This window comes from Orcinus orca, chromosome 15, assembly GCF_937001465.1.
Source record: "Orcinus orca chromosome 15, mOrcOrc1.1, whole genome shotgun sequence".
Taxonomy (NCBI): Eukaryota; Metazoa; Chordata; class Mammalia; order Artiodactyla; family Delphinidae; genus Orcinus; species Orcinus orca.
The window spans coordinates 64,419,019-64,443,274 of record NC_064573.1 but is presented as its reverse complement, the minus strand read 5'-3'; the positions used below and the strand labels follow the sequence as shown (position 1 = coordinate 64,443,274).

The following is a 24,256-nucleotide window of genomic DNA, read 5'->3' as shown; positions in this document are numbered from 1 at the left end:
TCTCCTCTTTTTTTTGATACTCCTTGCTGTTAGGATGTTGGAACTCTGGACTGGATCCCTCATTTTCTTTTGTATTTGTGCCTATTTTTCATCTCTTTGTCTTTTTGTTCAATTTTCTGGTAGATTTTATCTAATTTGTCATTCAGCCTTCTAGTTAGTCTTTTGTTTTTGCTGTCATATTTTGAATTTATGAGAGTTCTTTTGGTCTGAAATTTTCTATTTTATCACATTCTGTTCTCGTTTTATAGTTACAATATCTTCTCTTATCTCTAAGGATATTAAGTAATATTTTTTTTTCTCCCTGCATGGTTCCTAGTTACTCCAAGTTGGTCTCCCCGCTGCTGCCCCAATTACTTATATTTTAAGAATTGGGGATTAAAAAGCTGATTGCAAGCTCTGAGTTTGTGGGAGGGGCTTCTCCACTGAGTTTCATTATAGGATGACCGGATTTAGCTGTTTGTTAGGAAATCGCCTATGGTAGTATCTTTGGGTCATTCTTTTCAGGCTGGTCAGATTCCCCAGAGAAAATTCATCTAATCTCCTGCCAAGAGGAAAGGACAGGAGTCCAGTATGCTTATGTTTAGTTAATCCCTTTGTTTTATCACTCCACTCACCTTTGTCCTGGGTTCCCCAAGGCCAGAGACCCTCTGTTTAACTGTCTCTAGAGAGTGAGCCTCTACCTGGGGTGGGAGAGGCTCAACCCAGCCTCTTGGAGCGGAGAAGGGATCTAACTGCTTCTTAAGTAGACTTTTGACCATCCTACTTATTTGTCGCCCCTCCCTGCGTCCCCACCTTCAGAGCTGCATGGTGCCTCTGGCTCCTGAGCTTTCAAGGGGTCTGTGATGGAGAGTGGGGTGCTTCCTGGCCTCCTCCACTGCGGAGGGGACTCAGTGTTCTCAGATTCACTAAGATATCTCCCACCTCCCTCAGCTCTCCAGCCTCCCATGTTTTGTTGTTTTTGTCCCTGGCTCGTGCCCCATCCCTGTGGGTTTATACCTGTACACAAAAAACCGTTTACTCTCATTTGGTGGGGTTTCAGGAAAGAGCAAAGGAGTGTGTCCCATCTGCCACCTGTACCCAGAAGTGCATCACGTTCTTCACATTTCTCGTTACACGTATACTCTTGTGTGATGCTTTTGATTTGTCTGCCTCTTCCATTAGACCGTAAGCTCCATGTGATCAGTGCCTCGGTGGTGTTTATTTTTCCCACCCCAATCCCCACCTCTATTTTTTTAACATTAAAAAACTTTAATTGTAAAATATGCGTACTATTACTATTGGTAAGTGTACAATTCAGCGACATTAAATACATTTGCAAAATTATGTAACTGTCATCGCCATCTATACCCAGACCTTTTCATCATTTCCAGCCAAAACTCTGTACTCCCCTTCCTCTTCCAGCCCTGATAACCTCTATTCTACTTTCTGTCTCTATGAATTTGACTACTCTAGGGGCCTCATGTAAGTGGAATCCTTTGGTATTTGGCCTTTTGTGTCTGGCGTATTTCACTGAGCATCATGGTTTCAAGGTCCGTCTGTGTTGTTGCATGTGTCAGTGTCCTTCCTTTTTATGGCTGAATAATATTCCATTGTTTGGATGGACCACATTCTGTTTATTCTTTCCCCTACCCAGATTTTATCTTTAGTGGCTTGAATAACCCTTGGTACATGACAGACACTAAAAAATATTGGATGGTTTAACCAACTTCTCTTTCTTGGATCTGGAAAACTCCTGCACATACATCAAGGCCTAGCATGGACACTCCCTCCTTTGGGGGGGCCCTGGGGACTCCCCTACACAGGTTCCCTTTCAGCTCCCGTCTTGGCTGGCAGCTCCTGAGGGCAGGGCCCGGTCCAAGTCTGAGCCTGCCTCATGGAGTGTTGGTTCAGTGAATGTGGAACCCCCTTCCCCTCTAATTTGGAAACTGTAGTTGGAACTTCACAGCCGACCTCCCCCAACCTCCCTTCCACATGCTTCTTTCGAAAGTTTGTTTACATTACAGCAGTTGTGAAAACAGGAAAAGAAGCCATTAAAATGGAAATGGAGAAATTTGGAGAGCTTAGCAAGCTGAAATGAAATCGGAAAGGGAGGTTTTATTCTCTTGGGGCATTTGAGTCTCTCCTAATGCTCTGAAAGCTGAGAGTGAACAACGGTCATTAAGGATTGTTGTTTGTTATCAACAGCTTTCTTGTTGGCTTCCTTAAAATAGCTCATCCATCTTCACCGATGGCACCTGGGGAATCTTGATCCTGGTGCCAGGGCCCCCTGGGCTGGTGCTGGCAGAGCCTGCTGCCCACTTAGCTGCCTCCATGGGCTACCGCCCTGGCAGCTGAGATGGTGGTGGTGCCATCATAGCACCAGGCTTCCAGGGACTGGAAGGAACCTGGAGGCTGATGCTTCTCTTCTCTGTGAAATGAGGAGTCACACCAACTTTGCAGGGGTATTGGGGACATGCTGCCTATTACCAGGCCTGGCACCTTAAAATTTTTTTGCAAAATTTGCAAAATTTTTTTGCAAAATTGGCATGCACATGGCCCATGTTTGGAAAAGGTTGGTTGCAATTATTACCCCCAAACAGGCCACACAACCCATGCAGCGGCCAGGTAGTCCTCGCCAGCCACATCACACAGCTTCCTACAAACCTTCCTTGCACTCTGAGTTTCAGAGTGACCGGAACAGTAGCAAGCACCTGGAAACATCCGTTAGGCTAATCCTCCTAAAAGAAATGGACTTGGGTTATTGGGAGGAGGAAGATCTAAAGAGTACAGTCGTCCCTCGGTATCTACAGAGATTGGTTCCAGGACCCCAAACCCTGCAGAGACCAAAATCCAGGGATGCTCAGGTCCTTTATATAAAATAGTGTAGTATCTGCATGTTACTTATGCACATCCTCCCGTATACTTTAAATCTTTAAATCATCTGGAGGTTACTTGTAATACATGATACAGTGTGAATGCCAATTAAATAGTTGCCCGTGTGTGGCAAATTCAAGTTCTGCTTTTCGGAACTTTGTGGAATTTTTTTTCAAATATTTTCCGCCTGCTGTTGGGGGAACCCGCAGATGCAGAGGGCCAACTCTATGCGGAATTGGTCCAAACAAGGAATTCAGTACTCCAAATCAAGAAGAAAAAGACAAACAGCTCAGCAGGAAGTGGACAAAGGGTACAGACAAGATCATCTGGAGGATGAATCCAGAAAGGCCAGCAACCATGTGGCCAGGTGCTCCACCTCACTGGTGACACGGGAAACGCATATCTAATCCCAATGAGATCCCAGCTCACAGCATTAGACCGGCGGGTGTGGATGCACGTGGCCGAGGCTGTGGAGCAGTGGGACACACTCAGCCAGAGGTCCCTGGTGCCTACCCCCATCGCAGCCCCCTCCACCCCACAAAGGAAACTGCCCTTGAGAATCTGGTGTGCATGGCGTTCTTTGAATTGTTACTGCGTGTATATGTACCTGCTTTTTTTTTTTTAAGCAAACAAAAATCAGTGAGTTAATGAAATTTCCTATTGAATTAGCCCCCTAGATGGTGGCATCTAGCCAGAGGTCACAGAAATAATGCTTTTATCCTTGGGGAGTGCTCAGCGTACCCAGTGGTTCCCAAACTTCTGATGGTGTCATTAAATGAATGGCTTTTCTTGTTCCTGAGCAAGCCTCAGTCCCTGGGACAATGAACATTCCTATGGTGATGCGTGAGGGTCCCAGCGCCATCCTCAGTGGCCCTCTGACGCTGTCCCCAAGGAGCCTTGGTTGTGCTCTTAACCAACCAGCAGATTGGCCAGCAGCTCGGGATCTGCTGGTTGGGAACAGTTTCTGGCTGTACCTTTTGCAAAAAAATTTTAACATATATATGTATTGTTAAAATTGTGGTAAAATAGGCATAACGTAAAATTTACCATTTTAACCGCTTTCAAATGCACAGTTCTGTAGCATTAAGTACATTCACATTATTATGTAACCATCACCACCATCCATCTCCAGAACCTTTGCATCTTCCCAAACTTAAACATCTCCCCATTCTCCCCTCCCCCAGCCCCTGGCACCGACCATCTACTTTCTGTCTCTGTGAACGTGCCTATACTAGGTCCCCCATGTAAGTGGAACCATATAGCACTTGTCCTTCTGTGTCTGGCTTATTTCAATGTGCATAATGTCTTCAAGGTTCACCCATGCTGTAGCAAGTGTCAAACTTTCCTTCCTTTTTAAGGCTGAATAATATTCCATCTAACGGATGGACCACATTTTGTTAATCCATTTGTCCACTGATGGACATTTGGGTCATTTCCATCTTTTGGCTGTTGTGAATCATGCTGCTGTGAACGTGGGTGTGCGAGTATCTGTTCAGATTTCTGTTGCAAGTGTTTTTAAGACCATAGGAAGGACATTTGTCCTTGCCTCTTATTCTGCTGTGAAGCCTAAAGGGGAGGCGTCCCCACAGCCAGGGATGGGCTTCAGAAGGCAGGCCAAGGCTCTTGGGGCTGGGATCTCCTGTGGAAACCCTCCCCCACCAGGCCAAGGACCCCCCTCAGAGGCCATGAGCTTGGATGTGATTCTGACCTTTCTCCTCTCCACAGCTATGCCCTTTGCTTTCTGTACGAGAGAGAAGCTTCCATGGACGGAATTTGCCGAGTCAGCAGAGGACGGGCCCACCACCAAGTTCTGTCAAGAGGTAGGATGTTAACCTACCTTTAACTGTTAACTAACCTCTGGCAGCAGCCAAACACGGGCAGGTCACAAAGAGAGGCCGCAGCTGCCAGGGGTGGCCCTTCTCCGTGGAAAACGCACCCATTTGGCTCTTGCTTTGCCAGGTGAGAATAGATAAGACTATTTACTGCCCCTGCCCCCCCTTTTTTAGTGTACTTTCTTTTTTATAAAATAAATTTATTTATTTATGTATTTATTTTTGGCAGTGTTGGGTCTTTGTTGCTGCGCGCAGAATTTTTCTAGTTGTGGCGAGCGGGGGCTACTCTTTGTTGCGGTGCACGGGCTTCTCATTGTGGTGGCTTCTCTTGTTGCAGAGAACAGGCTCTAGGAACCTGGGCTTCAGTAGTTGTGGCTCGTGGGCTCTAGAGCGCAGGCTCAGTAGTTGTGGCACACGGGCTTAGTTGCTCTGCGGCATGTGGGATCTTCCCAGACCAGGGCTTGAACCCATGTCCCCTGCACTGGCAAGCGGACTCTTAACCACTGCACCACCAGGGAAGTCCCTAGTGTACTTTCACTTAAAATCAGAGTTTCAGAGCCAGAAGGGCCCTTAATGGCTTTTTAAGTGAGGGGGCTGCAGCCCACGGAGGGGGTCCTGGAGTTGACTCCCGTAGTAGGGTCTGCAGCTGGCAAGTGTGGCGTTGGCACTCGGGGACTGAGGTCAAGGTCGAGTCTGTGTCCACAGCTCTGCTACCCCACTTGCTGTTCGCCTGAGTTATGGAAGCATCTCTGCATGGCCCGTCTCTTCAGTGTAGAAACTGGGCTTCCTTTTTCTTTATTAAAACCTCATAATACATGTTCTATGATCCCATTTATATGAAATGTCCCGGGTAGGCAAATGCTTGGAGGCAGAAAGCAGATTAGTGGTTGCCAGGGGCTGGGTGGGGAGAGGGGATGGGGAGTGACTGCTCATGGGGACAGGGTTTCCACTTGGGGTGTGGAAAATGTTCTAAAATTAGCTTGTGGTGTTGGTTGCACAACTCTGAATGTACTGAAAACCACTGAATGTCACACTTTGAAAGAATGGACTTTATGCTCCGTGAATTGTATCTTAATAAAGCGGTCATCCAGAAAACCCCAATGATATTCCAAGAGGTTACAAATGGTGACTTACGCTTATTCTCACCTCGAAAAAAATAACTCCTTTCATTTCTCCAATGTCCCATTTCAGACTTTCTACATATACTTAGGGGATTTTGGAGCAGAACTGTAATCATAGTGATTCTATCAATACTGAGTTGTGATTCCAAACATCCCTGTTCTCAGGCTGTAGGGAAAATTCTCTCAGCCACCAGATTGTTGATTCTGTGCTACGAGGCAGGAAGTGATTGCAGATGGCGTGCCTGAACCAGGGTGGGAGGAAGGAAGAGCAAAGGGAGGATGGGGATGAGCTGGTCCCAGGGGACCCCTGTCTGTATCGAGGGCCCCAGGACCACAGCTGCCCCCACGTGGCTCATAGCATCCCCTTCTGCCCGCCGTGCCATCCCTCTGTTCTGTCATTAAGGTCAGAAGTAGCAACGGGCTGGTAAGAGCTGATGACAAATGACCAGCTGGGGCTGCTCATCCTGGTCACCAGATCCTGAACTTCTTATTTGAGACAAAAGGGATTTGGTGTCAAGAGTTATGTTTGGTTTGGTTCTGGGTTTTTTTGGTATAGATTAGACATATGATTTATTTTATTTTATTTTATTTTATTTATTTATTTTGGCTGTGCCACATGGCATGTGGGATCCTAGTTCCCCAGCCAGGGATCAAACCCACACCCCCTGCCATGGAAGCGCAGAGTCTTAACCACTGGACCGCCAGGGAAATCCCTTTTTTCTTTGTTATTATGGTAAAAAACACATAACATAAAATTAATCATCTTAACCATTTTTAAGTGTACAGGTCAGTCATGTTAAGTATCTTCACAGTGTTGTGAAGCAAACCTCTAGAACTTTGTCATCTTGTAAATCTGAAACCCTCCACCCATGGAACAACCCCCTCCACCCCCAGCTGCTGGTGCCTGACGTTCCACTTTGTTTCTGTGAACTTGCCTAGCTTAGATGCCTCACATGAGTATACTCCTGCAGTGTTTGTCCTTTTGCGCCTGCCTGATTTCACTTGGCATAACATCGTCAGGTTCATCCATGTCAGGGATGACAGCCATGTCATCCATAGGCCAGGATTTCCTTCCTTTTTAAGGCTGAATAATACTCCATTGCATGTATACACCACGATTTATTTAGATGCTTGTGTTGCTTCCACCTTTTGGCTGTTGTGAATAGCGCTGCTCAGAACATCGGTGTGAAAATCTACTTTCCTGCACGGTTGCTGCTCCTATGGTAGCTGTGTTTAACTCCGCCAGGAACGCGGCATCATTTACATTCCCACTGGCAGTTTATGAAGGTTCCTGTTTCCCCACATCTTGTCAACGCTTGTTACCTTCTTTTTTGTTTTGTCTTGTTATTGCCTCTGGATCTGAAGGTCTATGGGAAGTGGCTTTTAAGTCTTGCTTTTATTTTATTTGTACTGTAGGGTCTGTGATCTTTGTATAGGGCTCACAGCATTGGAAAACAAAAGACTTAGCTCTCTGTGCACCCTTTAGAATTAGGAAATCAGCCTTATCCACACTGAAAAGGTCCCCAGGGCTATTTTCAATATTTCAGAAATCCTGATATAACCCATACACCCTCTCATTAGGGTTGCTAGGCTAATTGAAATTTCAAGTGATTTAATTCTGACTAGAATTATTTAAGTTTAGACTGCTTAAGAATAGAGAATGCATTTCACCTATTAGCACACACGTGACATATAGTAAATGGTAAAGTGAATGAATAAATAGTTATTATTCTCACTTGTATCAGAAAGAGAAAAAAGACTAATTTCAGTTATTTTGGGTATATACCCAGAAGTGGCATTATGAGGTCATATGGTAGTTTTGTTTTTAATTTTTGAGGAATCGCCATACTGTTTTCCACAGCAGCTGCACCGTTTTTACACTCCCACCAACAGTGCACAAGGACGATGCTGGTTCCTGTTTAGCTAAGCTTGGGCGTCAGGACAACGCTGGCATTTAGTCTTCAAAGAACAGATGCAGGGAGAGCTCAGAACCCCGTCTAACTATCTAGGGGGACCATTAGAGTCTTCCATAAAAATGTATGACACTTGATTTGAAAATAGGACTGTGCCGTGCTCCTTTTTCCAGCTGGCGAGGAAGCATGACATGGTGGTGGTGTCCCCCATCCTGGAGCGAGACACGGAGCATGGGGACATCTTGTGGAACACAGCCGTGGTGATCTCCAACTCTGGAGCCGTCCTGGGCAAGACGAGGAAAAATCACATCCCCAGAGTGGGCGACTTCAATGAGGTGAGCTGCCCCTCGGATGACCAGCGCAGCTGCAGCACGGTGTGGCAGCAGCGCTGGGGGCCTCCCTGCACTGCACTGCATCACACAGGTGGATGGGATGCAGTGGGATTCCCGGTGAGTCCCAAACGCCTTTAGCGCAGAGGGCTACTTTTTAAAAAATATAACCTGATTTGGCTTCCTGGAATTTTTCTTTGAAGTAAGTCATATACAAATTAAAACCAAAATCAATAGTGCACAAGCGTGAAATGATTCCCGTGGCCCCTTTCAGGCCCTGAGCTCCGCGTCCGTCACAGTCTAGTTCTTGTTTGGTGGGGAGAGGTCCTTGTCCATGGCTCCCATGGGGTCTGAGTCAGCCACGTCCACGTGTCAGGTGACAGCGAGGAATGTGTGTCTGTGCACAGGTGTGTAAGCTGGGGCTTGGTGCCCATAATCAGGCTGTAAGTCAGGGGAGCTGTTCTGGTCAGTTAATGCCCATCATGGATGTGTAGGTGGAGGGAGGTGGATGTTTGAAGGAGGGAAATGAACTCCACCTAATGCCTAAGATATGAAGTCTGAACTTGATCTGCAGTAAGTACAGTTGTTCAGGATGTGATATCCCCATCCTTTGCCGCCCTCCCTGATTGTGGGGGTCCCAGCCACTCTCAGGCTGGTCAGGCAGACGAGAAAGGATGTGCAGAGCTAGCCAAGGCCCTCTGGGGAGAAAGAAGAAGCCAGCATTCCCCAGTGACAGCTGGAGGCGAGGGCGGGAAGACGTGCCTCTCACCTGTTTACCCTGGGATTAATCTTTAGCTCCCCACAGATAGTGACGGGCTTGTCTCAACACACAAGGATCTGCTCTGGCGTCCACCCTGTGTGCACATCCTGGTTGCTGCTCGACCCTGACGAATTTTGAAATTAATGGGAGGAGGCAGAAGGCAGGAAGCAGATCTGTGTGAGACCCTGACCAGCACCCCAAGGGGGCAGGCGGAGAGGCAGGGTTGGCAGGACTGTGTCCCACCTGCCTGCCACACAGGGACGTCCTTGACCCCAGGCAGAGTGCCCAGGGAGCTTTGTGGAGAAGAGCACTTTCAGAGTGGGATTCTAGCCTCATATTGGCCTTCGTTAGCCAGGCAAGTCCTGTGTCCACTGGGCTACGCTGTTCCCCCCAAGCAGGGTAAGAGCTGCTCTGGACGAGCCCCCGTCCCTTCAGCTCTAACCTTCTTATGGGAACAGGTGGTTGGTGAGGACATTGACCAACTTGTGTTAACACTGACCATACACCTCAGCCTCTAGTTGTACCACGATTGAAACCTCACCAAGTTTATCTTTGAAATACTGTGGGAAGTTGCTTTGGGGACTTTTTAACATCCCACAAAAGAAATTGTGGGTAAGTGCTCAAGCCACGGTGATTTCCCCTTGGGTCAGCTTGTTGTTATTGTGTCTGGGTTTTCAGATTTTGGGTTTTTTTTTTAAGTGGATTGAAATTTTGGAACTTAAAGTAGAGTCATACCAGGAGCATCCCTTTTGGAGTATGGGTGACATCTCATTTTTCTGTCAAGTCTAAGGAAAGGGAAACTTGACAGCTCAGGGGCATCCATACATGACCCTTTGTCTTCCAGTCCACATACTACATGGAGGGAAACCTGGGCCACCCCGTGTTCCAGACTCAGTTCGGGAGGATCGCCGTGAACATTTGCTACGGGCGGCACCACCCCCTCAACTGGCTCATGTATAGCATCAACGGTGCTGAGGTCATCTTCAACCCCTCGGCCACCATCGGAGTGCTCAGGTCACTTGGCACAGGGGACTTGGGAGGGTTCTGGGGGCAGGCTGCAGGGCGCGGAGGCAGGTTTGGGAAACAGCAGGCAGGTGCGACCACCAGGTCATCTGAATCCTGGGATGGTGCCAACTTTTCTGGGAAAAAATACTGCAAGTGTCAATTACGATCCCTCCTAAAGAGCTGTGCTGTACTGCAAAATGCCATCCTTGGCTATGATGGTGTCTCAGGTAATAATAATCTCCCCCATCGCTGACAGAATTCAGAAAAGCTCCCCTTCTAAGGGGTCTGGAGCATCAGAGGTACCTGGCCAGCTTCAGCTCCCCCTCCTGTCACAGCTGTGCTCCTGGGGGGTTGGGAGGTGGGGTGACGAATGAGGAGTCCTAAGTCTCCTGTCTGCAGAGTCCGGAGCACGGAGGGCAGACACCCAGACGAGAGAAGGAGCAGACGATGGGTCGGAGCTGAGAGGGTCCTTAAGACATCAGTCAGGTGGCTCTGAAACCTGTTTTTAGCCGACCAAGTGTTTCCTTCTGATAACACAGAACCCGTGTTTGGGTGTTAACCTCACCCCTGAGTAGATAAAGCTGTTGTGACCAGGGTAGAGGGTGGGCCTGGCACCCCTGAGCTCCTGGGCAAGCCCTGGGCCCCTCACTGAATAAGAGCAGGCGGCTGAGATGACCCAGCACGACTGCGCTTCCGCTGCTTCTGTCTCCCCAAAGGCTGAGCTTCTGGGTGGTTTCCAGCTTTGCATCATCAACAAGTACCAAAGCTCTAGGAATTTGTGTGCAAATACCTCTCTCCCCAGCTCACTTCCTCCAAAGCAGCATTGCTGGGTCAGGAGGTACTGGCTTTCACTCTCTGTCAGCGGGACAGGGCCGGGAGGGGGAGTCCCGGTCCCCACGTGGGGTCAGCTGGGGGAGTTCTGGGGGGCAGCCCTGAGTTCCCTGTCAGCCCACCCCTGTCATTCTTGTCCTCGCTCTCCATGAAATTTCAGTCTAATTTCTTCTAAAAGTCAGGATGTGACATTCACTTTACCTTTCTCTTGAGCGTGATGCCCCCTCCACAGCGTGACTTCCCTCAGTGCTCTGATCTGCACAGCAGGTCCCTCGCAGAACGCAGACCCCCCTCTGCTACCCCAGACCTGCCACCCCATCCATGCACCCCATCTTGTCTAAGTCTAGGGGGGCACTGTCAGGCAGAAGGGGACACTCGAGTCTTGGATCTCCCCTCAGAGAATCTCTGGGGGCCTCCTGGCAGCATGGCCACTATGACAACATCCATTGGCAGTTGCGACAAAGGGTGATTCCTGGTCATCGGGCCACCAAGCCTGGGCAGAACCTCTGGGCCCTAGAGCAGCCCCTCCTGCTGGCCATGTGTAAGACATCCAGCAAGCTCCATCTCCCCAAAGGGGTCCCTGGTGGATCCTGAAGCCAGTTCCCCACCGGGTACAGCTGCTGTCAGGCTGGGCCGGGCACAGCTGTGGCCTGGAATCAGATGGTCACCTCTCCAACCAAGCGCCCCCAGGCTTTTATCAGCCCCAATTAAGCAAACAGAAGCACCTCAACGTAATACACACATGTCCTTGGCTTATTAAGTTATCGATCTTCCTTCCTTGGCCAACAGTGGTCCAACTGGTGCCCTCCAAGGATGTGGTTCTGCTGGCAGTTAAAACTCTGACAGGTCTTTCAGAAGCAGCATGTCTCACAAGTTCCCACAGTGTCCACACCTTGACCAGATAATTATAGTCTGAGAACCTTAGCCTGAGGATGCATCTGAGAGAGGAGGGGAAGGCTGCCTGCCTGAAGATGCTCATGGCAGCATGATTGATTACAAGAAAAGCTGGAAGGGAGAGAGAGGTCAGAGTCAGGTCAATGCCAGCCCGTCTTTTCCATGGGTTATCGTACAGCCACTAAAACAAATCTTCATGGAGGTACTGCAGCACCATGATGAAAGCCTGTGAGCAAAAAGATGTTTCCAGGCTGGGATCAGAACTCTGCAAAGACTGAGGATGGTCGTAGAGCATGGGAAAATTACAACAGGTGGTTCACTAGGATGGTGCAACTCTGAGTTTCTTAAAATACTGAATGATTATTTGTAGAATTGATGGCAAGCACGATGCCAGGCAGATCCCCACAAGCTGCGCACAAGCATCGGCTCACAGCTTCTGGAAGCATCCATCCCCTTCTCCGGCATCTCCCACCTCCTGTATCAGAGCCCCCCAGACACACACACACGTGCACATGCACAGATTGGAAGGGTATCCTCATTTGTGGGTCCCACAGTTCCAAGCACCCAATGGAGGCAAAGTGCTTTTTTTTTTCTTTGCGACATGCGGGCCTCTCACTGTGGTGGCCTCTCCCGTTGCGGAGCACAGGCTCCGGACGCACAGCCTCAGCGGCCATGGCTCACGGGCCCAGCCGCTCCGCGGCAAGTGGGATTCTCCCAGACCGGGGCACGAACCCGTGTCCCTTGCGTCGGAGGGCGGACTCTCAACCACTGCGCCACCAGGGAAGCCCCGGCAAAGTGCTTTTTGACGAACTGAGTCATCCTGACAAACCGTGCAGCCCGTGTGGTCAAGGATTTCTACCACGTATGTGTGTTAATAGGAAAGCCGCCATCCCCACCCCTCGATGCCTTTCCCCTTCCCACTGTGATTATTTTTAGGGGCTTGTGTACACCGCGCTGGGAAAGTGGCAGATGTCCCCATACCCCCACCGGGCTCTCCACGATTCCCGCATGCCCTGGCTCTTACGAACCTCCGGCTTCCTTTCCCTTGCTTGTTTTGTTTGTTTGTTTGTTTGTTTGTTTTTTGCGGTACACGGGCCTCTCACTGCTGTGGCCCCTCCTGTCGCGGAGCACAGGCTCCGGATGTGCAGGCTCTGAATGCGCAGGCCCAGTGGCCATGGCTTACGGGCCCAGCCGCTCTGTAGCTCGCGGGATCCTCCCGGACCGGGGCATGAACCCGCGTCCCCTGCATCGGCAGGCGGACTCCCAACCACTGCGCCACCAGGGAAGCCCCCCCTTGCTTGTTTTGAGAGCCTCCGTTTTATTGCCAGCTGTGGTTTTGAGTCCTGCACTCCGCACCCTCCCTGGAGGACTGCAAGAATGATGTTTTATGGCACTCGCTCTGCAACTGTCTGTTTAATTCCCGAAAATGTCATTGACGGGTGTGTTTCTGTAAAAATCCTTTCTTAAAAGTTTTGTCAGCTCGGCTTAGCAGCTGGAGGGGGGAGAAAAGCGGCAAAATGAGTCCCCTCAATCAAGCCTGTGATTTTTTTCTTCCAGACTCGTGAATCCTCCTGAGAATTAGGCTTGTGACAAGCACCCACCCACCCCTTCCACCTACTCTGTGGTTTAAACCAGGTGCATGCTGACAGGAAGGAAGATTCCAGGGCATCCCGCTCCCAGTCACTCAGCGTTTCTAAGTGGGCATTACATCTGTCAGTTCAGAATCCTAATCGCCTTGCTCCTCAGACAGATAATTAGTGACAAGGAGGCCCACTGAATCCCGCGGCACATTTTCTTTGGTGGGCTGGGGAAGGACCTGTCTGGTTGGGGCGAAGTTTCCCACCCTGTCCCCACTTCGCAGGTGCTGGACTGAGGGAGGCCTGCAGCTCAGCTGTGCCTGTGGGATGACTCCTTCCCGGGCCCGTAGGAGAACCAGGGGGCCTCGGCTGCGAGACTCAGGGTTCAGAAGAGGGAGATGGGGGGGCACTGGGAAATGGGAGCCAGCACAGGGGAGGCGATGCCCACCTACAACCTAAATTCCTTTCAGGTGTGCTCTGTTTGCTAGGCCTGAAATCTCCCCCTGTAGAGACTGCGTTGCAAGGCAGCACAGCAGGGTAGGGATTGGGGGACACGTTACACACAAGCCACCAGGGCCCCAGCTCCCTTCTGACATTTACCAGCCTGGGAGGTGGGTTCCTGACCCCCACCTGGGAGGAGGGAACGAGTGAGAAGCAGCAGTTAAGGGGTTCCTGCCACACAGCCTCCCACCCCCACCCCGCCCCCAGAAGCTTCATCTGCATGGTCTCTGAGGAAGTTTCAGAAAAGGAAACTGAGTCAGGATGAGGCTTTGATCCAGGGCTGCTTCTGCTGCATTGGGCCCTCTCCAAAAGGCCGCTTTGGCTTGAGCCGGGGACGAGCCGGCCTGTTTGTGGGTTTGGGATCACCCACGGATGCAGTGAGTCTCCCTGGCCATCTCCACTGCAGGCCTGGAAGGCTGGCACCCGGGCTGCAGCTCGGGGCCGAGCATCCTCTGAGCCTGGCTGGGAAGTCGGTAACCTGGTTCCTCTCCTTCCGCTCTCACAGTGAGTCCCTGTGGCCAATCGAGGCCAGAAACGCAGCCATCGCCAATCACTGCTTCACCTGCGCCATCAACCGGGTAGGCGAGGTAAGTGCCCGAGGCCTGGCCTCCAGAGAGCCCTCCTGCAGCTGCCGCGAAACCTGCCTGCCAGCGGGGCCCAGCCTCTTCAGAGCAGCAAAAGCCACAAGGGAAAGAATTGCTGTTGCTGTGGCCCTGCTGGGGACACCTGTTGTTACACCTCCTCTCTGCATGCAGGCACACCCCACATGCTAGGGTCCCAGCAGGGGCCAGACTGGCTTCTGTCACTTTGGAAGAAAGCACTGTCCCTCCCCTGTTTTTGTCTGTTTTGTCTTTAGCTGAAACCATTTTGAAAGGCTCTCACCTCAGTACCACCAAGTACCCAATATCTCCCCACCCACCCTTGACCTCATGCACCAAAGGATTCTGACTACACACGCCATGTATTTATTGCAAAACACATCCTCTTCCTCATTCTTACTAATCAGATGTCAAACTCTAATCAGAGCATCTGATCAGTCAGAGAGAACACTAAGTCGGTCTAATTTCTGACAACGTAAAGAGACTTGGTGTTTTAATTAGCCCGCGTATCCCTGTCCCTGCTGGATACGCAGTTTCCATTAGGCTTCTGGAAGATATTGAGAGCCACGAGCAGACACCACCACCCCCCACCGCTGCCTTCGCAGACCCCAGGCTGGACTTTATGACTCTAGCAGGCGAGCCTCAGACGCCCTCCACGGCCCTGGGAACCACTCTCTGCAATGACTTTCTCTTCTCCCAGCAGATGGCAAAATCCGGGTCTTCCCCTGGCTAGTCAGATGCCCCGCTGGCCGCCTGCTGGCCTGGGGCTGGGACTCAGCAGGGACCAGTTAAGTTCAGGCTGGTCCACATCACTTTAACTCCTAACTCCCTCACCCCAGCCTGACGTTGATGAACAACCCAGCAGCGCCCCCTATAGGTGTGTCTTACCTTGGTTTTATTTCCCAGGAGTTCTTTCCGAACGAGTTCACCTCTGGGGATGGCAAGAAAGGTATGTCCCGGAACTTTCCGAGGGACTGCATATGAGGGGTGGGCCTCACTGTTCCTTCCCCATCTGCCGCTTCCGGGCAGGGTCTACCCCACAGACTGTGTCTGCACAGCTGTGTTCCCATGTGGATCGGCATTCCTGGGCCTGTGACCACCTCATTCCCCGGATGAGGATGGAGTAGAGATCGGATCAGACTCCATCCCTCCCCCGGGACTAGGGTGAAGATGGACTGAGGTGTGGGGGAGCCCTTTGTGAGCGCCCTGAAATAGGGGTGCATCATCCACCCCACAGACCTCACTCTCCCCTCCCTTTGTCCTCGTCCACACCCCTCACTCCCCAGCTGTACAAATGCCCCAGAGCCCAGCATGGCTGCCTTGGGTTCCTAGAATCCACAGCTTGTTTTGATCTGAGGGCAGGTCTCACCTCACCTCTGCTAGGAATCTGCCACCACCCCCCCCCGCCTCACCTCTCTAGCCTGGAATGTGGGAGGGGGGCTGCCCCCTCACCAAGGAGGTGTCTGAACTCGCTCATGGTTCCCGCCCTGGGAAGCAGGGGGTGCTGAGGGGGTCTGTCTCCCAGAAAAGCATTTCCTGAAAGGGCTCCACATCCCCCCCAACGTGAGGCCTTGGAGACCTCATGAGTCTCTAGTCTCACTTAGCTCCCTGCAGGAAAGTGAGGCCAGCTGGGCCCTGCACTGCGCCCACGTGCTCCCTACACACCTTCACGGTGGCTGTTACCCTGCTTTACTGGTGAGGGGACCGAGGTGTGGAGGGAGGGTGGGGGTGACAGCTGGCACGGCTGGCGGCTGGCGAGGGCAGAGCTGCCAGCTCACCGTGCGGGGCCACGACGGGAGGCCCTGCAGAGCCATGCAACTCCCTTGGGCTATGGTGGCTGATGCTGGAGCCGGAAGCCAATACCTCTACTAGGGTGACCTGTAAAAGGTTCCTGGGGCAGAGGTGAGGGCTCTGAGGGTGACATGCAGCCACTTGCTGGGCCTCCAGGCACAAGGAGGGAGGCAGGTCCTTGGGACCTTGGCCACCACTGGGAAGGGAGGTGGGGACCCTTTGTCCTGGGAGTCTCTTGGTGCACCCGTCCCCCTGCCGAGTCCACCCATGTCTGCCTGAGCTCACCGGGGCCTTGCCTTTGCTCCTTCACAGCTCACCGGGACTTCGGCTACTTTTATGGCTCAAGCTACGTGGCGGCCCCTGATGGCAGCCGGACCCCCGGGCTCTCCCGCAACCGGGATGGGCTGCTGGTCACCGAGCTCGACCTCAACCTCTGCCGGCAGGTGAATGACATCTGGGGCTTCAAGGTGGGTTCTGAGTCTCCTGCTCCTCCGCGTGGGCCCGTCCTGCCCCCAGCCCTGGGAACCGCGGCTGCTGTGGGCCTCAGGGACAGCCGCGTGAGGCTATGAGTTGAGCAGAAGGCCTGGTGTCTGCCTCCTTGAAGGCCAGGGCCAGTGCTCAGGGGAGGAACCACTGGGTCATACGATGCCCAGGCAGCCGGCCTCAATAAATTCTCTGCTCATCTGATTTAGATTCTGGGCACCTTCAAGCAAATTAATCTCAATTTCATTTGTCCAGAGAATAGAGTGGATTGGCCTCGCTAATCCTGTTTTCCTTTCCAGGCATTTGCACTTATCACAAGGTAAATGTGGATGTCTGGCTCTGCCTGTGGCCATGCCCCGAGTCTAGGCCTTGACAATGGAGGGAAGTGGGTCAAGCAGAGAAATGGGATCCAGGCCTGGCTCTGCCATTGCCTTGCAAGCCCCTTCTGCTCCCAGCCTCAGTACTCCCATTTGTAAAACAAGAGGCTGAACTCGAAGGCCCCAGGTGGCCTTGGAGACCAATACCCTGTGACACCACAGGAGTATAAGTGCCCACCTCCTGGGGTAGGATGCTTGCAGCCTGGGACCCCCCCAAAAATATGGCATCTCATCAAGGACACAGATGGAGTTTGCTGTGTTAGTGTCTAGCAGTATTTCCACCAACTCTGCACCCACTTATAAGAAAATCATCAGATGTAGAGAACAAACATATGCACACCAAGGTGGGAAAGAGGCGGGGGGGGGATGGGCGGGGGCGGGGGGGGGATGAATTGGGAGATTGGGATTGACATATATACACTAATATGTATAAAATAGATAACTAATAAGAACATACTGTATTAAAAAATTAAATTAAAAAAAGAAAGAAAATCATACACACAAATGAACATTGCATTGTCAGGACGGAATGACTTTGCCCAGCATGTCTGGAAGGGACCAGGACTTCGGATCCAGCCAGATGTGGGCTTTAGGCCTGACTCCCCTGTTTATGTGAGGGTGGGTCCTTGGGCATGTTTCCTGAGTCCCAAGTTCTCATTGGACAGAGAAGGCACTGCCCACATGAAAGTCTCCTGGCCTATCTCTCCTCCTCTGGAAGCTTAGATTAATGCAGGATTCCACACAAATTAGAAGTCGGAACCAATAAACAGAATGGTTTCTCATTAGTAACTTTTTATTTTTTATTTTTATTTTATTTTATTTTATTTTATTTTATTTTATTTTTGCGGTATGCAGGCCTCTCACTGTTGTGGCCTCTCCTGTTGCGGAGCACAGGCTCTGGACACGCGGGTTCAGCGGCCATGGTTCACGGGCCCAGCCGCTCCGCGGCATGTGGGATCTTCCCGGACCGGGGCACGAACCCATGTACCCTGCATCGGCAGGTGGACTCTCAACCACTGCGCCACCAGGGAAGCCCTCATTAGTAACTTTTTGAAAGCGGAAGCCTTCCCAAGCTGTGGTGATGGGCATGAGTTCCCGTCAAGGCTTTGGAAAGGAGGGAGGGAGGGAATGCTGGGGTGTGAGCACCCTGGGTGGGCTTTCCGGCCCCACCCCCAGCCTCTGTCTGTGTCCACGATGAGATGCCATGTGGAATGGATGGGCCTCCAGAGCCAGGGGACCAGGGTGCGAATCCCAGCAACTCCACTCCTGGCTCGTGACCGGGAGCAGGTCAAGCCCTCCTCCCTCCTGACTTGGAGCCACCACACCTTCTGGCCGAAGATCACAGAGGTCTTTCAGCAGGAGGGGCTAGGGGGTGTGAGTCATCACCGGCATCCGTGATCTTCGCCACAGCCCCGGAATCGTTGCCAAAAGGTTACACGGGGGTTGTGCCTCTATATTATACTCTGAGACTGTCCTGTCAACCAGCCTTCCTAACGCATTTCTGTCCCATGGCTGCCCTCCAGTGGCAGCAGGTGGTGGCGAGCAAATGAGGGCGGTTATGAAACGGGAACCTCTAAAGTCTGTGTTTCGCTTTCAGATGACAGGCAGGTACGAGATGTACGCACGGGAGCTTGCGGAAGCTGTCCAACCCAACTACAGCCCCAAGATTGTGAAAGAGTAACAGGCTTCAGCCGCTGCCCGCCAAGGAGGGCACCTCTGCCCACAGCAGATCAGCCAGGGCTCTGGGCTCTAGTGTCCAAATTCTCCCTGCTTGATGCCCTGACAGCACTGCTGCCCAGATTGGTTTTAAAGTGCCTGGGTGGGGAGGGTCGAATGAGTACCAGGTTTCCTTCTGTGGTGATGGAAATGTTTGGGGACTGGATAGAGGTGATGGCTATACAACATTGTGAATGTACCAAATCCACGGAATTGTTCACTTTGAAATGATTAAACTTTGTTAAGTGAATTTTAGAAATTCAATGAAAGACAATCCCAGGGACTTCCCTGGTTGTCCTGTGGCTAAGACTCCCAATGCAGGGGGCCCGGGTTCAATCCCTGGTCAGGGAACTAGATCCCACATGCATGCTGCAACTAAGAGGCCCGCACGCTACAACTAAAAAAATCTCGTGTGCCACAACGAAGACCCGGCACAGCCAAAATAAATAAATAAATAAATATTTAAAAAATAAATAAAGACATTCCCAGGCACCCATTGTGCAGGTTGGTTTGAAGTTACACAGGTGGGAGGCCCCAGTCCTGAGTTTCTCCGCTTCTCCGTTTAGACTGGCAGCAATTCGAGGGTCAGCGTGGGAGTGTATGCACTAGAGGGAGGTGAGGCTGACCAGAGTCACTGAGGCGCCTGGTGGCTGCGGGCAGGGGGAAAGTCATTGGAAGAGTCATCTTGGCTATAGTCTCCATTTATTCAATCAGACGCTAATCTGGGTGTTGCTGTGAAGGTATTTAGTCAATGTGATTAAAGCCCATAGCCAGTTAACCAAGCAAGTGAGATTATCCTAGATAATCTGGGTAGGCCTGATTTAATCCGTCAAAAGGCCCTGAGAGCAGGGCTGAGGTTCCCGGATGAGGAAGGGATTCAGGGATTCGGATGTGTACAGCAGCCTCAGCCCAGGCCCAAGCATTCCAGTCTGCCCTTCCTGACAGCCTGCTCTCCACATTTCAGGCTTGTCCATCCAGACCCCACAGTCACTGAAATCAATTCCTTGCAATGAATTCCTTAATATGTGTCGTACCGTTTCTGCTTCTTTTTTTTCTTTTTTTTTTTGGCCATGCCTCACAGCTTGCGGGATCTTAGTTCCCTGACCAGGGACTGAACCCGCGCCCTCGGCAGTGAGAGCTCAGAGTCCTAACCACTGGACCACCAGGGAATTCCCCTGTTTCTCTTTCCTTGGTGGACCCCGACTGATATAGGTTCTGGTATTGGAACTGTTTCTAGAGGAACAGAATCTCAAGGATGAGTCTTCTGTGTTGGTTCTAGGATTCCTGGAATTCTTCTCTAATTCGATTGGATTTAAAGGCACTGATGAGCTGTGAGCTGGACCTGGGCAATTGGAGGCTCTTACCCTCTTCCGTGTCCTTGGAATGTCCATTCTGCCCACAGTTCCTACATTAGGAGCGACATCGGTGATGCAGCCTTGAGAGAGTGGTGTGTTATTGAGCCCATCTGGACTGTATTTAGTGACTGAACCCCATTAAGGCGTCTGTGTAAACTCTTAAGATTCTGACAGGCAGGTGGCAGAGATCTACTCATCTTGCAGCCGCCCAAGACAAGCTTCCTATGTAAATCCTTTTATTAAAACTGCCACCTGCCAATCTGGAGTGGCTGCTTCTTTCTTTGGTCTCTTGCCCTCCGAGAGCAGGGGCCAGTTTTAAATTTCACCCGGGGAACTCCTGAGGTTGTGAACCAACATAATTGTACGCCAACAAATTGGATATCCTAGATGAAATGGACAAATACCTAGAAATACAAAACCTATCAAGTCTGAGTCACAGGAGCTTCCCTGGTGGCACAGTTGTTAAGAATCCGCCTGCCAATGCAGGGGAAATGGGTTCAAGCCCTGATTAGGGAAGATCCCACATGCCACGGAGCAACTAAGCTCGTGTGCCACAACTACTGAGACTGCGTGCCACAACTACTGAAGCCCACACGACTAGAGCCCGTGCTCCGCAACAAGAGAATCCGCTGCAATGAGAAGCCCGCGCACCCCCACTCACCGCAACTAGAGAAAGCCCACGCACAGCAACGAAGACCCAATGCAGCCAAAAATAAATAAATAAAATAAATCAATTTATTAAAAAAAGACTGATGGGCCTCCCTGGTGGCGCAGTGGTTGAGAGTCCGCCTGCCGATGCAAGGGACACGGGTTCGTGCCCCGGTCCGGGAAGATCCCACATGCCGCGGAGCGGCTGGGCTCGTGAGCCATGGCCGCTGAGCCTGCGCGTCCGGAGCCTGTGCTCCGTGACGGGAGAGGCCGCGGCAGTGAGAGGCCCGCATACCGCAAAAAAAAAAAAAAAAAAAAAAGACTGAGTTACAAAGAAATAGAAAATCTGAATAGACCTATAACTATTAAGGAGACTGAAGGAGTAATCAAAACCCTCCCAACAAAAAGAAAAGCCTGGGACCTGAAGGCTTCAGTGATGAGTTCTACCAAACATTCAAAGAAGAACACCAATTCTTCTCACATTTTTCCAAAAAACTGAAGAGGAGGGAGCACTTCTTAACTCATTCTGTAAGGCCAACATTACCCTGACACCCAAGCCAGACAAAGATGCTACAAGAAAACAAAACTACAGACCAATATCCCTTTGAATATTGATGCAAATACCCTCAACAAAATACTAGCAAACTGAAATCAGCAGCATGTTAAAAGGATTATACACCTTGACCAAGTGGGATTCATTCCCAGAATGCGAGGATGGTCCAAAATACAAAAATCAATGTAGCATGCCACATTAAAATCTCAGATGATCAACTTAATTGATGTAGGAAAAGCATTTCACAAAATTGAAAACCCTTTCATGGTTAAAAAAAACACTCAACGTAACTCGGAACAAAACACTCAACACGGAATAGAAGTAAACTATGTAGCAGAGACCATATATGAAAAACCCACAGTTAACATCATGCACAGTTGATGGTGAAAGACTCAATGCCCACTTTTTGCACTTCTATTCAACATAGTGTTGGAAGTTATAGCCAGAGCAACTCAATAAATAAGCATATCCCAATTTGAAAGAAGTAAAATCATGTTTGTAGATGACATCCTGTATGTAGAAAACCCTAAAGATTTCATACCAAAAGAGTATTAGGAAAAAAAGTATTAGAACTAATAAATGAATTTAGCAAAGCAACAAGACACAAAAGCAACACACAAAAATCCATTGTATTTCTATACACTAAACAATTTGAAAAGGAAATTAAGAAAACAGTTCCACTTAGAATAGCATCAAAAAGAAATACTTAGGAATTAACCAAGGAGGTGAAAGACTTCTACAATGAAAACTACAGGGAATTCCCTGGTGGTCCAGTGGTTAGGACTCGGCGCTTTCACTGCCGAAGGCGCAGGTTCAATCCCTGGTTGGGTAACTGAGATCCCACAAGCCATGCAATGCGGCCAAAAAAAAAAATTAGTAGTATTTACCTAATAGATTTGTTATGAGGATGTAAAGCATTCAGAATAGTCTGGCACTTTGTAAGAGCTCAATAAATGCTAGTTATTATTTAAAAAAACAAAAAAACCAACAACACCCATTAAATGATTGTGTTGGGAAGTCCTTCCTGGTCACACGCCTCAGTCCACGACGAGTCATGGGCCCTGGAATGCAGATGTCTGCAGGGTGCAGGCTGAGGGCTCCGCTTCTGCTCTTGTTTCTCCTGTCCCCAGCTCCAGGTGCACAGCAGGCCCCTGGGGAAATTCTGTAGAGCAAAGGAAGGCACGCTGGTTCAGCTGGGACCCTGGGCAGAGGATCTCATGGCTGGGGACTGTGGTATTCAAAAGAGAAATCGGCTTTTTTCTTCGGATTGTAGTGAGCAAATATTTTATAGAAAATTTAGAAGATAAGGAAAAATACAGAGAAAGGAGAAAAAACTCATCTCTAGTCCTCCAACCCAGAGACAGATCATAGCTAACATTTTGGCATATTTCTTTCCAGTCCTATTTTATGGACTATGCCTATTTTAACATAATTGGGATCATAATGTCCATATAATTTTGTGGTGTTCCCTTCTGTTTCTCAATGTAATGTGAACATTTTCCTTCACCATAAAAAAAAATTGTTTTTAAACACTTTACCAGCTGCATAGTGTTCGACATGTAGATGGCCCCCTATTTAATTATTCCCCTACATTAGACATTAAGGTATGTATGTATGTATTTATTCATTGCTGTTACAAATGATGCTGGTATGAATACGTTCATGGCTAAATTAGTCTTATTTCTATTGTTTTCTTTAGGATAGGTCCCAAGAAATGGAATTCACTGTGTTGAAAAGCATGAACGTCTTGTCGAGAGCTGGGAAGAATCTGACATCTTACCCTACGTGCAAGCTGATGAGTTAGCTGACCTCAGTTTCATGGATGCTCCGCAAAGATACAACACTCCTGGATCAGAGACAAAGGACTTCGTTACAACAATAGCAGCAGCCAGAGGACCAGCATTTTCTTGCAGGAGTTCCCTGAGCCCCAATTCCCACAAGACAACACAAAGAGGGCCAAGTGACTCCTACACACACAGTGAGTTGCATGAAGGAGAGAAAGGGAAAAAGAGAGATGAGAGCTTAGAGAATTTGACTCTTTTATACTGGACGGTAAAGTATGTCTGCTCCTTGTTCTAAAGACAGACGCTTGCCCCTCTCTACCAAGGTCGCAAGAACACCTGTGCTTTGCTCTGGAGGGAGAACTATATCTTACAAGGCTGTTGGCTCGGCAGACATCCTTGAAAAATAGTCTGGGACAAAGGCATTCATGGCTTTAGCTCGCAAGTCATGCAAAAGTTCGAGAAATGTGAGAGACCCACAACGATAACTTCCAAAAATGTCCACCCCTCATTTCTACACCATCTTGACTTCTGGCAACATCCCCATGAGTGTACCACGCCAACAGTTGCTCTCATTAATCTGATCAACAGAAGCTGGACTAAATCAATTCAGTTTGTCTCTCGGCATTTAATTAATTTCACCCACAGCACTTCAAGGAGCAGAATGAGTCCCACCTGCAGTATTAACCTCAATCCCACCTCCCCCACCCGCCCCCCACCCCTGGGTCCTCGACCCAACAGGCTGGACAAATCCCATAAACCATCAAGGTCTATCTTAGAAAAAGTCAAACGGCTTTCTCAAATACTGACCTCTCCACTTAACCTAGCTCATTAATCCAAGAATGGCAGGATGTATTAGGTATTGCCCAGTCGTCGCTCTGGCCCACAAGGAAGAAGCCTAGGCAAGTTTATCATTCGTACCCACTCTGGCCAGTAAGTTGACACTGACCTGAATGACTTCCAGGGCCAAGGTGGTATCACTGGTCACTTTAGCTACAGTCAGGGACAAATTGTGCATCACTGTTTCTAATCAATGACTACCATCACAGGGATAACTACCCACAGAGTCCACCTAAATAATGGGTCAGTTATCGGTCCAGCAAGCTCTCCAGGGTAACTCAGGATAGCCTCATTTCAGTGAGGTCTCCACAGTTGTCTGTGGGCTACCCAACCTACTGGTGGTATTTGTTTAAACACTTGAAGGGGGAATTCCCTGGCGGTCCAGTGGTTAGGACTCTGCGCACTCAATGCCTAGGGCCCAGGTTCGATCCCTGGTCAGGGAACTAAGATCCTGCAAGCCACGGCGCAGTCAAAAAAAAAAAAACCAAACCAAAACA

General features: G+C 49.9%; 1 protein-coding gene across 1 annotated transcript in view; it reads left to right on the top strand.

The window, feature by feature from the left end:
* The window catches only part of UPB1 (beta-ureidopropionase 1), a 32,683-nt gene extending 9,075 nt beyond the window's left edge, over window positions 1–23,608 (top strand). The window contains exons 4-10 of the mRNA XM_004276055.4: window positions 4,579–4,673; window positions 7,893–8,054; window positions 9,653–9,822; window positions 14,122–14,203; window positions 15,122–15,164; window positions 16,319–16,473; window positions 18,464–23,608. Coding sequence (XP_004276103.1) covers window positions 4,579–4,673; window positions 7,893–8,054; window positions 9,653–9,822; window positions 14,122–14,203; window positions 15,122–15,164; window positions 16,319–16,473; window positions 18,464–18,547 — 791 coding nt within the window. The 3' untranslated portion in view covers window positions 18,548–23,608. The remainder of the gene's footprint in view (window positions 1–4,578; window positions 4,674–7,892; window positions 8,055–9,652; window positions 9,823–14,121; window positions 14,204–15,121; window positions 15,165–16,318; window positions 16,474–18,463) is intronic.
* Window positions 23,609–24,256: the final 648 nt, after the last annotated feature.